Source organism: Lepidothrix coronata, unplaced genomic scaffold (genome assembly GCF_001604755.1).
Source record: "Lepidothrix coronata isolate B3197 unplaced genomic scaffold, Lepidothrix_coronata-1.0 Scaffold44, whole genome shotgun sequence".
NCBI lineage: Eukaryota > Metazoa > Chordata > Aves > Passeriformes > Pipridae > Lepidothrix > Lepidothrix coronata.
The window spans coordinates 158,778-173,463 of record NW_016690224.1 but is presented as its reverse complement, the minus strand read 5'-3'; the positions used below and the strand labels follow the sequence as shown (position 1 = coordinate 173,463).

The window sequence follows — 14,686 nt, the reverse complement described above, 5'->3', positions numbered from 1 at the left end:
AGAAACTAGAGATGCTCCAGGAGCGGTTTTCTGGAACCACTCAGGTCTCAGGAGTGAAGCTCATTTCTTTAGGCAGCCCTTCAGGATGGATTTTGGTCACAATAAGGAAAACTGGCAGATTTTGAAAATGATCTGGCAAGTTTAACAGACAAATCCTTACCTAAAAAAAAAAAAAAAAAAGAGAATGCAAGATCTTGCCTACACAAGACTTGAAGCTCTTTCAGTGGGTACACGTGCTTTGGATTTATACATACCACGATTATAAGTGATAAAATAACAGGGTTTTGTCTGAGCTGACACACAGAGTCATCAGATCTGAGACTCTCACAGACATGTCTCGGGATATGATGCATTGCACACACCTCACCTTTGTGTTCTGATTCAGAAACAACATCAAGGAGCTGACAGTGAACTTTGCAGGGCTACAAATGCTCACCAACATCGTGGATAAACCGCTCAATCTTCGACTGCATCCCCCAGTATCTGAACTCCACTTTACACAGTTTGTATGCACACATGATGGGGTATTTCCCAGGGTTGTTCTTGTACTCTTGAATCCAATCTTCTGAGAGGGGCCCTCTTTTAGTCTTTACTGATTTATACAGCTTTGGATCCTCCTCAGCTTTGTATTCATGTGGAGGGATAGGATCCTTAACAATATCAATAGGATCTAGAGAAAGAGAATGAAAACAGTAAGACCTTTTCTACTGCTGGACAAAAGAAGAAAACATCATTTTTCATGAGTTATCTCTGTTTTACTAAGTACCAGAAACACTACAGCAATTTAGTTTCTTTTTACTTACACTTAAACAACTGATATTTTAATTGTTTATACACTGCTGCTGGGCAGAGATCAGCTCTGCCAGAGGAACGAGCACACACAGTTCCTGCAAACAGAGGCTTTGCTCCAAATAGATGTTTCTGCCCACAGTGGCTGCAGATCCACTCTGGCAGCTCTGCACACTCCGTCTTTCCAGCTCCATAAAGATCTGTTGCACATTCCATCTTTCAGCTTTTCTAGTATCACTCACAGTGCTCCAGCTGTCTCATCCAAGACAGTTAAATACACCTGCCCTGCTATGGAATAGGCACTACCCATGGAATATCCATCAAATGAGGGTACTGGGAACTCCTCACCTGCTATTGTTAGACCAGATGTACTGAGGAAGGCAGAAAACTTAAGTCCTAATTATCAATCCAACAGTGGAAAAGTGGAAACTGGGAGTGCAGTGAATGAACATATTTTAACGATCTGCAACCCCCACCCCAGAGCTCAGCAGAAGCATCTGAAGTTTGGATTGAAGGGCGGGATCACACTTCCCAAGGAATGACAGCTCTGCTGACACCTCCCAGGGAGGCAGCATGGCTCAAGCCTGTTTGTTCAGCACTGCAAGCCTGATTAGACAGGCTCAGGAATGAGGCCAGTCTACAAAACAAAGGAGTCGAAATCATGTAACTCTCCAATGAAACTGCTCAGGGTTATGGCCCTGTCCCACAAGCCTCCAGGAGCCACACAGCCTCAGGATGTCCTTTCCCAGGGCCGCCAGGACCCAGCTCCAGCTTAACACTTCTCCAGCCTCAGCAGTTCCAGAGCAAGGGATGTTTCCATCCCAGGGCCGCTTCAGTCCTGCATGGCTGTCATTGCCAGCACTCTCTGTCACACAGCCATGGAAAACACCATGGGCATGGACCAGGATGGAATGGCAGGACAGAGGAACTGCTACAACACTTGTCATTCTCTGCCTTTTTATGATGTTGCCTTTTGCCTTTAGAAGTTAATTTTCTAAGGCCAGCTGAGAAGCTGAGTATTAACCTGCACGAGGACAAGACTAAAAGAGAGGGAACAAAAACGAAATGCACCTTCCTGCTTCAAAAGTGCAGATAGGAATCATTTCCACATCCACGAGGGAGCCTCACAAGTATACAGCAATATTTTTACAATTACACAGCAATATTTTCCTCTTCTCTGGTTATTTCTACTTATTACCCCCAAATTTATTACATGTCTTACTCCTCTCTGGAGCTGCATAAATAAGATGGAAAAGCAGCAGCTTCAATTTACAGATGGGGGATTCAAATTATTTCCATGTGATTTACATCAAGCCTGGAAGAGAACCCAGGTGTCCTCACTTTACTTGATGTAACCCTACCCACAGTGACACCACGGGGGTGCAGGTTTGTGTTTAGCAGGGATGGAAAGGCAGATAGGACACACTAAGCTAAAAAAAAAAAAAAAGCCAGAATGAAAGAAAAAGTAAAAGAAAAAGGCTATTTACCTAAAATAGTTTGCCTTTTTTCTGCAGCAGAAAGGTTGAACACGTTGCTATGGTCTCCTGGATCAGTTTTGTAGTACGTCTCAATATCAATAGAGAACTTCTCCACAAAAGGACACGTGTACCTGAAAGGCAGAACAACAGCTTAGAGTAAATCAGCCTCAAATCCCAGCCAGCCTTCACTCCTGTTTTACCTCAGATATGCTTAAAATACCGACTGGACAGATTAAAGAGATTGTTCTTTAATAACTCCTTAAGACTAGAGCTCACTGGTTTTCAGCAAGGAGATAAATTTTGGGCCCATTATACTAAAAAGTGATGTTATGAAACACATACAAGGACACCCTGGAAATGCTCCTGTGCAAGGAGAAAAGCAGAGAAAAGCAAAGAAAAGCAGAGCTCTTGCTTGTCTGAAATCTATGGCAGAATAAAATATGGACTGGTTCTGTGCAGCACAGGTTTCCTGGTCAACTGATTGACTCATGGGCATTTCAAGGGAAGAGATAAAACCTGAGTGGAAGTGGACTTTAATCACTTGAAAGTCAGGCAGCTCCACTATATTCAGTCATTGGCAATGGCCCAGTGGCAAACACTGACTCCTCACCTTTCCCAGGACCGATGGCACTCAGAGAGACCAGCTAAAACAGAACTAGGAAACTTGTCCAGGTTTTTTGATAAAAATATGCATTAAAGCCCTTTTATTATGAAAGATGACAGCAATACCAGACTTATAAATCTGGCAAAGTGCAAATGCTCTAAACCAGAGCAACTGGCATAAAGGCTGTTTATTCCAGGGTATCTGAAGTCCTCCCAGACAAAATCAGCTGAAACAAGGAGGTCCCAGAGGGCTCCACAGAGCCTCTGGCTCTCTTCCCTCCTCAGGGTGAAAACCATAGGATGTAGGTTTGTTAGATTCTAGCTAAATGACAGAAAGACAGTTCCCGGAAAAGAAGCACCAAATTTATTTATATATTTATTAATATTTTTTCTTCCCCTGTAGAACAAACGAATCCTGTCTTCCTTGACAGTATTCAGCGTGACATCTGTCCCAGCACTGGGTACATTTATAACTTCCCTGAGCTAGCAGATATCTGCAATGTTAAGCAGAACATGCAGTGCAGGATACAAGACTAAAATAAAAACCATTCAAGATTTCCCACGCTTTGATGGACAAAACAGCTCAACATTTTAGAGCAACGAGCCACAAATTCTCCAGCAATGTTTGCAGTCAGCCCAGGCAACGCTCGCGCTCCGGAGATTAAACACTGCCGAAGAATTTTAGGACTTGACCCTGTTTTTTCTAAAGGATATTCCTGGGGAGGGAGGAGTGGCTCAGTTTTACCTTGTCCTTGTGTAAGGATAAGCATTCCATGATTCCTCTTCGACTCGCAGAGCTGCCTTGGGCAGTATTGAGCGGAACCAGCTGGGGATGTGCATCCCAATGTGATACACCTTGTGAGTGTATTGCCCGTTGCCTCCTGGCCCATCCACGTAGGGCCTGTTCTCCAGGATCTCCACCCCACTGCCTTCCCCACATGTCTCCTCTCTGCTCTTTTTCTGAAAGGGAAAAGTCTCACATAGTTAATTTTTCCAGGTTATTGTACGTACCAGGCTCTCAAAGCACATGGACCCTGGGGATGGTTTCTAGGACTCCTTTGAAACAAAGAACTGTAGCAGCACCCTGGCACTAAGGTTACCAAAGCTAGAGATTATAGAGACTCATCTGGCCAAATTTAGAGACTCATCTGGCCAACACAGAGAACTGATCTATTAGAAATCTTGTGAAAATTTTGATTTGGATACTAAGTTTGAATGGAGATCTACTGACACCTCAGTTCCTGCTCCTGAAACAGGTTTACATATCACACCCCAAAACTTGGCTCCAACTGTGAATCACCCAACAGCACAAAAATCTTTTACATCAGCAGATGGCACAGCAAAAAGAGAGCTTGTTCAGCCTGGCACACTGCTGGTGGTGTATCAGCATGAAGAACTGTACACACACTTGACACAGCATCATCTCAGGCTGGACATGAGGAGGAACTTCTTTACTGAAAGGGTGGTCAGACATTGGAAGGGGCTGCCCAGGGAGGTGGTGGAGTCTCCATCCCTGGAGGTGTTCAAGAAAGGGCTGGATGTGGCACTCAGTGCTCTGGGTCTGGTTGACAAGGGGGTGATTGGTCACAGGTTGAACTCGATGATCTTGGAGGTCTTTTCCAACCTAAATCACAGTGCTAAAGACTATTCTGTGACCTAATCCCACAGGATTTGGGGGCTTGTTGCACGTGATCTGGCCTGGCAGCAGCTCTCCCAGAAGAGATTATGCTCTGCTAATTAAGATATTTAGAAGAAACAACCCAAGTTTGCCAGAATGCACATTGCACCCCTTGGCAGCCTCCGAATTTGGGCTTATTTGTTGGATTGTCCTTCACTGAGAAACCTGGCAAAAATTCCTTCAATTAAAAATTTCAGTGCTTCTAAGAAGAGCTAGAGGCAAACTAAATATTTATTAATTTCTAACACACTTCAGCAGATTGGATGATGTATAACCTTCATCATTTCCAAACAACAGATTCATACTGTTAGCATTTTGAGTTCATTGTTTGTATCTGAGAGCATAGTACTTTGAAAATTAAGGGGGGAAAAAAGGAATTTTATACCAAGAATCAACCATGAAATGTAACACAATAACAACTTCTCATTTCTAGCATACAAACAATTCAAAGGATAACATGGCTTAACAGAAAATTATTAATAAGATGCAAGAGATCAGCTTCTCATCTTTTGAGAACAAGATGATAAGCCAACAGAGCTATTTAGAAGTAAATAGCTCTGTTTTTAAAGAGCTTTCAAGTGATTTAAAATTTAAACAGCCATAACCAACAAACCTAAACAACTGACAATCTAAATAGTAAGTTTTTTCTCACTCTACAAACTGCAATAGAAAAAAATAGAAAAAAAGAAAAGTACTTTTTTTACAGTTTGTTTCTAACACTCAGCTGGCAGTTCATTAAAGCACACATCCTCTTCAAACAAATTACTGACTTTCAGTTCTTATATAAGCACTGACCAAGTCCTGTACAAATATTTATGACAATAACATTAAATAATCTTGATGACCCCAAAATCTGGTTATTTCAAAGGTCTTGGAAAAGGCAGTAGCTCAACCAGCACAGTGAATGTGTCAGACAGAATAGCAGTACAGCATCTACTCTGAACAGTTTATACAAATTATGGAGATCTAGAGTTTTATTACATGGCAGAGGCACATGGAAATCATAAGCAAAGGGAAGATGGGTTCTCTTCATGCCAAGTTATCACAGTAGAATTGGACATCAGATGGATTTAAAATTCCATTCTAGAGCCCAATCTATTCTGCAAGTCCTCATTTGGGACCAAAACATCCTGAGCAGTATTACATCCACACACAGAGCCAGCACTGACATTCTCCACTTGGCTCTTCCCTATTCAGCCAGTTTTTAACAAAAATCTCTCTGCATGAAGATGAGCTGCCTGGTTCTCATCCTACAGCTGGAACCCTGGTGACCTGCCATACCAGCCAATTTTTTTTTTTACATGAATACTTCCATAAGGAGCTTTTCCCACATGACCTGGTAACACTGAGGTTCTCAGCCAGAGCTGTCTGGTGATGGGAGATGTGAGGGTGGCACCATGTTCTGGCCCCAACACTTTGTGAGGAGACAAAGAAGGCAAAAACGCAAGTCCTCTGAAACTCTTTGTGAAAGTCAGTTCACATCCCACTTCTGATTCCTGATTTTATTTACTTCTGCACCTGCAGCAGACTGCAAACCCTATTCTGAGAGCAGGGCGTGCTTCCTCCTTCAGTCTTTCCAGGTGACCAACTCCAACCCACAGCCTCTGTCACCCAGTTTCAAACCTTAAGCAAATTTTGGCCCTACACATTCCTCCTACTTGTCACTTTATCCACATAAGATGTGACAAGGGCAGCAAGAGCATTTTCTTAGATGAATGTGAAATAAGAGCTGCAGCTCTGCTGACAAAAAAAAATAATCAAAGATTATATCCCAAACTATCTTTAGAGCCAGGACTTTTGAGTCAGGCCAAATTTATACTCAAAACACAACACATTGCTGGGAAGGATTGTATGATCACAGAGAAACTCCACACGATAAACCCACACAAAGCTGCTTCCCAGCCCTTCACACCCTCATACTTACCAGTTGGCTTGTTGAGAAGGCAACAAGTGAGGTAAGGAAGAGCCAAAAGAGGTTAGATGATGAACAGTACAATTACTGACCAGTCACAAAGACAAAAAGATTTCTTTCTCATATAATAGAAATAAAGACATCAGCCACATTCACTTGAGAGACCAGGATGATACTCTGGGTGTAAGTGGTGCTGTGAAAGTGAAGCACTTCTGGGAGTGAAGAGCAATTTGCTCTTCAGCCATAGAGCCTTTTCATGCCCATTGTGACTGAGCCACAGCCTGGAGGGGGCTTGTTACAAGAAGTGGTCTGTAAACAACAATTAAAAAATAACCATTGATTAGGAAAGCATTTGGTGTGAGAAATGTCTGGCAAGGCCTCTCCAAAGAATATCTGATGGGGGGGGGGCAGATGTGCAGGCATTTTAGGGTCAGTCTCTCAGGTTTCAGCCTCATAGACACATGTGCTTGTGAGAAGTAGAGACTTTATTTAGCAGATTTCCTGTGTCATTACTACTCACTACTAACTGACACAGCATCTTCCCTCTATAAATATCTGAGGAATGGTCCCCAACAAAATCAAAGAGTAGCTGACAGCCTTTATATGCAGGTTATCTAAGCCATAATCACAGTAAACCATCTTATATTGTATTACAACAGGAAATCCAGTCATCCCTTTAGAAGTCCCTCTCTTGTGCTGATGACACTCCATGTTCTGCACAGCCCCATCAATAGCTTTTCAGGACAGATGGTGACACAGATCCCTTCTAGCTAAAGTAATAGCATTAAATTACTCATAACAGGGAACCCAGAGAAGCAGATGCACCATGATTAGCAAGAATGCCAGTTACTTAAAGGCTTCTATTAAAATAAATCTCTTGGCACAGCAGCATAGCATGGGACACAGCACATGACCTCAGCACAGCAATCATAGATGAATAATTCCCATGAATGTCATTTAACCACTGGGCAAGCCTAACCCCATTTATCATCTGCCCTTCACAACAGGAGAAAAGCAGCTAGAAACAAAGCCTTCCACTAGCAAAGGCAGGTTGGACAGTTCTTAGATCTTGCATTTCCTTTCCCAGTCAGAAATGTTCCTCCCCACCAGTTTACATCCTGCAAAGCCTTAGTCCAGCAAACCACCTGGCACAGCTGAATGGCACCAGGTGACTCAATGCAACTTGGATGTTGTTCTAGGGGGACACAGTTCCCTAAAGGAATGATGATGGATGGCAACAGAAACCCACACAACCTGAGGAGTCTCACCACAGCTGGAGGAACGGCACTCACACCAGAATGCACAATGCTGGATGAAACAGTCAGGATGTGGCTTACTGGATCAGCTGGAGAAATACAGAAGTTAGCCTATGTAAACTAAGCTTGGCTTGTAGTGTTTTGCTTTTGGTGAATTAGAAGAAAAAGCAGCCCCATAAATCAACTCAGAAGAACACCAAGAATATTATCCTAAACCAGAATCCTTCTCCTTGTGTTCCAGCCCAGGCTGCACACGGGCTCAGGTGCATAAGCAGGGAATCTCTGCAAAGCCAACAGCAGCACTGCAAACAGCTCAGGGGTTTAGTTTCTCCTGAAGTTGTCTTCTTTTTATTGTAACTTACTCCTTTAAGCACTGCAATGATACTGCAGAGAACAGTAAAGGTTGCCCGGTGATAACGGGTGATCCAGGCATTGTTCTAGCTTTCAAAAATAGATTATAGCTATAATCTTACCTTGTTTACCACTGATTATTGTTTACAGTACAACCTCTCAATCTAAATAAGTGAGATAGTGGTTACAAAAGGCTGAGATGCTTTAGCTTCCCACTGAAGTTCTCACATCCCCACTGCAATGCAGTTACACGGTAGCCGACTCTGAGGGCCCACGAGAGTTTTGGTTTGAGATTACTCCAATTATGAAGACTGACAGCACTTGACAGACCTATCATCCACAGATAATGAAGACACAAATCATTGTCTGGAAACAATAACCAAAAGATTTTTTTTTGTGGTGTTTTATCCTCCAGCTCTCAGTTGGAAACAGGGTATTTTGACAGTCCAGACAAATTCTTCTGGGAGAATGCATTAAAATAACACTGAACTCTTGGGATTTTTTTAGCCCACTTAGACACAGATATGCACACAAGAAGTTTCCAGCCAGCTGATGGTTTCACTTAACAATGACAGCAATGACAGCAAAGGCATCTATGTAACCACGGAACAAGAACATGACAGCAAATATCCCCAGAGGATCCCTAACATACTTGCTCATATTGTGGCAAGGGAGGTTGAGAAAACATTCCTTACAACCAATTACTATTTTTTTTATTGTTTTGGATGCTAAGGCTACCACAAATGCCAATTAAGTGTCCAGAAACAGATCTGTCCTCTGGGAACCAGAGAAAGCCTGAAGTGCCTCACGCAATGCACCAGACCACAGAAATGTCTGAAGCTCTTAGGAAGGAGGACTCCTGCCATCACTGGACAGCTTGGAATACCTGGTTTCACTAATCACACCTATTCTGTTCAGTTTTAGAAAGGAAGTACAAAGTCATAGTCAAAGTATAAAGGGTTGAGTAACAAAATTTGGGCTAGGAGAGGGACAAACTCCTTGTTTTCAATCGCTTCCATACACCAAGGGAAAAATACTTCCAGTTATCTCCAGCTGGACATTGTTTAGGCTGAGGGATATTTCACTCTTATGACTGATTTTCCGAAGTGCTGCCTTCTTCCCATCACCCACAGCCTTCCTCGATGTGCACCCAAAACCAAAAAGCCAATGACAGAGACACTGGGAAATACCAAAAGGTCCTGGAATTAATACCTGATGTATTCTTACCACATTTTCCCAGCACAGCATTTCTGCACATGGATAACGTGACCAGTGAGGATGTTCATACTCATGGGTGTATCTGCCCTGCCCTCAGGTGCCTCTTGCTGTGTATGACTCAGCTCTGGGTTCTGTTAACCACTCCTTTCTGAGCATTTGAGCTGACATCTAATTCATTACGAGCAATCTGCTTTCACTACCACCAACCTTCTGCCTGCTGATGCAGATATCTGATAGACCAGGCCCCATCCACGGGCAGGATTTACTGCAGGTAATCAAAACCCAGATCTTTGACTACAAAAACAAAGATGTTGGTTTACCCTGAAAGTATAGTAGGGTCATAATTCCCAAGTTGGTTTTTGTTGTTTTTTTCTTTTCAAAACTTGTGCCAAAGACCTGAAACACTCAATAAAAACCAGATCACCAAAACCAGGGGGATACCGAAGCAAAAAGCTCTGTTCAGAGTGAACAAAGGGAACAAGAAGATGGTACTGGTCCACTCTTACGGAAGCCAAGATGCAGAACTTCCCATCACATCAAAACCAACATAATTTTATCAGTGCACAACATGTTCTAAGAGCAAACAGGAAGCTACACGAATTAAATTAAAAATAAAAATCACCTTTACTGTTATTACTGCAGCAGAGTGCTGAAGTGGAACAGCACACACAACTTCTTGCTGTCAAAGGGTTTTGTGCCCCAGTCAGAAGAGCCGAGTCCTCTCACATTAAAGTTGATGGAATCAACGTGAGAGCACCATTTTGAAGAAGGAGAAAATAACCTTAAGACACAGAGCTGCTGGCAGGGCTACAATCTAGTACCCAGATCTTTCAATCCCCATTTCAGCATCCTAACCATGATGCAAGTCTTCTTTATTGGGCTTGAGTAGGGACCTTTACCAAAATCCAGAACAGTCCTCAAACGGGGAAGCTTCTCTACTCCTGTTTTGCAGTAGTCGAGCACAGCCTTAATGGTTACATTGGAAAGACAATTTTAAGGGGAGGCAGGAGCTTACCTTTAATAATGGGAACACTGCTGCCCCAGGAATGGGTTTAATTAGTACTTTTGAGCCTGCACTTTGTAGGTACAATCAGAAACAATCCACACCAAGTCAGACTGACAGTCCTTCAACAACAAAACTGCTGGAGAACAGCAAGGGATTTGAGTTTTGCTTTTGTTACTCAAAGCAAGGCTTGCTCTACCTCATTGTGCACAGTTAAGTTAATGGGAAGCCAACTCCAAGTCCTCCCACCAGTAAGGCTATTCCTGCCCTTTCAGAAGTTGTGGCCACCACAGGGCCACGTGTTCACACCACGCGCACCACATTATGCATGCAGGCAACTTTAGACTGCAACATCTGTTTCCATGGCAATGGGGCTGCATCAGCAATCTCTGGGTTTAGTTCAGGCCATCCTCACCCAGGCTCCAGCTCTGCACACCAGCAGCACACCAGTGATGTCAACCAGTATCCATGGTGCCCAGAGCTGAGCTGTCCCTGTGCCCTTTGTGCTCTCACATCCTTCATGGGTGACAAGTACTTTAATCCAATTACTGCTGTTAAAAAAAAATAAAATACATGAAGGGCCAGTGTCAATACTTATTTAGGGAAGGAAGGTTAGTTTGAGTCAACAAGATAATCATCAGAACATGAGGCTTTACAATAGCACTTTGACTCTGAGGCTCGTTGCATCAAACACATAGGAATGACCTGACACTCTGGGGAAAGAGGAAAAAAATCTGTTCCTCATCAATGGCTTCATTAATAAAGGGAAAAGAGCAGCTGTTTTAAACATCTCCCTTCTAGGTTTGATCAATGGCTGGGCAATGTGCAGTGCTTCATTCCATGCAGTCCTCCTGTCCCCAAAACACTGATGCTTCACCAGCTGAACACCCTTCTGATAGTAACCATAATGGAATGATCATCTATCTTCACAATATGGCACTGAGCAGCTGCAATTTCCAGGAAATTTCCCCTTTGGGTCCTTCCAAGCTCTGTAGGGAGCTGCCATCTGATCGCTCCAGTCTGCAGCGGGGATATTATGGAGGGGGATCTGCCCTCAAGTTTACCAAGCAAGAATTGGGATATCACCCAGGAATTGCCAGCCTGCTGTCCCGTGCTTCAATAACTGCATAACACTGCCTCCAAGGAGAAATTAGGGACACAAGGAGAAGAGAATGTCACCAGGAGGCTCTTCTTGCCAGAGAGAGGCACATGTAGAGCTGCAGAAGCAAAGCTGGAGGTGCAGAAGGCCCTGGAGAAGGAACCGCTCTCACCCCAGCTGCATCTGCAGCTCCATCACCCTTGGCTGCTTTTCTTGCAATGTAAAACATATTTTTTTTTAAAAAAGCCCTAAAAGTTAAAGGTAGGACAGACTGTCAGCAGCAGAGTCGCACAAGATGGAGCAGAAACACGCACAGCATCAATTTGTACCAGTGTTGTAGGAACTGCATTATTTAGAGTCAGGGCCAGATATTAATGAAGCTGCTCGTACAAAAACAGGATATTTTGGGGACAATCAATTGTGCAGGATCATAAATAATTTACAGCATTAAGAGAACCGTTCTCATCGCCACTCATTAATCACTTCACCTTACAAAGATGCCCAGTCATACTCCTTTAGAGTCAGGGCTGGATGTGCCAGAGGCACATGAATTAGGAATCACTTGATTATGGAGATACCTCAAACTTGTTTATGCCACATGCTCAATCTTTCAAAATGTCTTCTACACTTCCAGCTCAGTATTTCATCTACTTTAAGTATTTCCTTCTGTGTCTTTAAACTGATTTTTCACTGTATTAACTATTCCACAGACATTGTGAATTACTGTCCCTGCTTTAGAGGAAGGCAAAGCGAGTTGCCCATTAGTATATTGTGAGTCAGAGACAGAATTTCAACTCGGGGTGTTTTGGATCAATTCTAATCCTCTGACTACATCCCTTAGATTTTAGGAACACAGTGCAATTGTTCATTAACAATAGGCTATATCCTAAAGTGCCAGAGGACTGGCTTAAAGAAATCCCCATAGTTTTCTTAACATTTAATTCATTACTTGCCTTTGGGTATCTGAAAAAGTGAAAACAGTCAAGATTTTGTCCACATATCAGAAGCCTTCTTTCATAAAAATAAAAAAAAATAAAGAAGGAAAAAGGATTTTTGACAGCCAACAAGCTCAGCAGGATTAGCAGTGCTGCATCCTGTATTAAAACCAGAGCAAATCTGAAGTTTAAAATAATGTTTGTGTTATAAACCTTATCTCAGCTTCATTCAATTTTGTTAAGAGAAAGAGAGCACATGGGAACTGTCAAGGCAACAGAAAGTTCACTGCCCTAACATCTATCTTTTTTGGAATATGGTATGGAATCACAGACAGTGTAAAAACTGTTCCAGGATAACCAAAGCTACAAAAAGGCTTCAAAACCAGAAAAAAGGAAATGTAGAAAAGGTGTTCTCTATTTTCTGTATGGTTTCCCCAAATGAAACTTGTAGGGGTGTCACTGCCACCTGTGCAAATGAGACCCCACATCTGGTAGCACTGAATGTGCCTGTACCTACCACCTCTGTTCTCAAAGCTAAACATCTGCAAGTGTCTTATTCTCCTCTTCCACAAGGATGCAAGTCTCATGATCACAAAGAAAAGCTTATGAAAACCAGGAGAAGAAGAAAAAAAATATAGAAGCCACAAGTTTTTTAATGCTGCAGCATAGAAACTGGGGGGAAAAGCTTCAAACCAGGCTTTGTTTTTAGACTTGCAAGTCTTCCAGGGTCTCTGGAGCTGTCAGCAGTGTCACCTGCTTTAAAATTAAAGCATATACATGTCTGTCCAGATGGCCAAGGCATCTGCATGTGAAAGAAAAATAATCAGCCACCCGTTTCTTCAGTGTCCAGAGATGAAGGGTTAGTTTGCTTTCCCCCACTCAATCAATCCTTCACCATCTGCTGAGCCTGCCTGTGGCTGCCAAGTGGAGCTGAGGGTTTAAGGGACACGACTTCTGCACTGGGTATCAGGACAGGGCCTCTGGAATTACCACCACCAAGCAGGTTTTTAAGTCTATTCTCAAAGGTGCTTCCAGAGAGCTACACGGAAATGAAGGAGAAAACAGGACAGTGCAGGGGTGTGGAGAGTGAGATGATGGACAAACCTTTGCAAAGGAGGAAAGTGATGGAAATCAGGATTCTCCATCAGCAGTCAGGACAGGTGAATACAGCACACTGCAGATGCTTGGAATGCACTCTGATTTTTCAGGGAAGGCAATAAATACAAAGCCCTGGAGGACTGTAGAAGAAAGGTCACGTTAACAGATGAGAGAAGCCCTAAATTCCCAGGAACAGATGGGTTATCTTTCATGGATTGCCTCAAACAGGGGCCAGAGGCCTTCCCCCATCACAGACCCTCAAACTGATGAACAACAAAGCATAAACTTTATTAACTGGGAAGGGTGACACCACATCTTAAAATAAGTGTCATCCTCAAAAGGTAATCACTGCATCCAGAAGAATATTTTTAAGGCACGCTTTGGAGGAAGGTCACAGATACTCAGAGAAATCTGTATGGACAAAATGAGGACCAGAGTTATTTAGAGCAGACAAGTAAGCTATGCACAGTGATATAAAAATAAGTTTTAATAACAAGAGGAATTCTCTTGTCTTATGAAAGGGTCAGAAGGGCAATGGTCTCTCGGAATCTCATGGCATATGGAACCACAGTAACGAACATTATTAAGATGATAAATGGCCTGACCTTTGGCTAATAAGATCTTGATCTTTCTGACAAATGCATTCAGATCTCGTATTCCAGGCTTTTATGAAACAGGGACTTAACGTGTGCATTGTTTTTGGAGTGAGGGGGAGGTGCACAGAAAGGAAGGTTCCCTGAACACACAAGAAAAGGATGCCAGTGTTCCAGGAAAGGTTATCTGCTGAGACAAAAACATGCAGGCCTCTTAGAAGAGGAAGAATGAAGAGACCCTTTAACAAGAACTCCCTGGTGTGTAATACAGATGATCCTGCCCCTTTGTACCCAACAGGCTTCACCTCACAGAGACTGAAACAGCCCACATGCCTTTGGTGTGATGTGTCTGAGAAGTCCCTGGCTCAAAACTTCTGCAGGAAAAAAGAAATCCCTAGAGATGGTTACAGTTGTCCCCTCCATAAATGGTTTGTGCTTCATGAAACTCATTCCAGTGCTCAACTCCAGTTCCTCTCTGCTTAGGACAGGAGGCTGCAGCTTCACCACACCAGACCACAGCTCTCCCAGTCTCAAGGACAACTCTCCAGGCCGAGTTTATCAAGAAATCTCTCACCCTTGGAAGCAGGACAGGCTTTTAAATGTGTATACAGATTTTAGGAAAAAGTTACATCAAAAGAGGTACAAAGAGTGATTTCACTGTTTTGAAATATTT

General features: G+C 42.9%; 1 protein-coding gene across 4 annotated transcripts in view; it reads right to left on the bottom strand.

Moving 5' to 3' along the window:
- PITPNM2 (phosphatidylinositol transfer protein membrane associated 2) overlaps positions 1-14,686 on the bottom strand; it is a 128,685-nt gene that overhangs the window by 46,397 nt on the left and 67,602 nt on the right. For all 4 annotated transcript variants that reach the window (XM_017814163.1, XM_017814166.1, XM_017814164.1 and 1 more), the window contains exons 4-6: positions 3,616-3,830; positions 2,277-2,398; positions 437-670 (exon numbers count right to left, since the gene is read on the bottom strand). In XM_017814163.1, the coding sequence (XP_017669652.1) occupies positions 437-670; positions 2,277-2,398; positions 3,616-3,830 (571 nt within the window). The remainder of the gene's footprint in view (positions 1-436; positions 671-2,276; positions 2,399-3,615; positions 3,831-14,686) is intronic.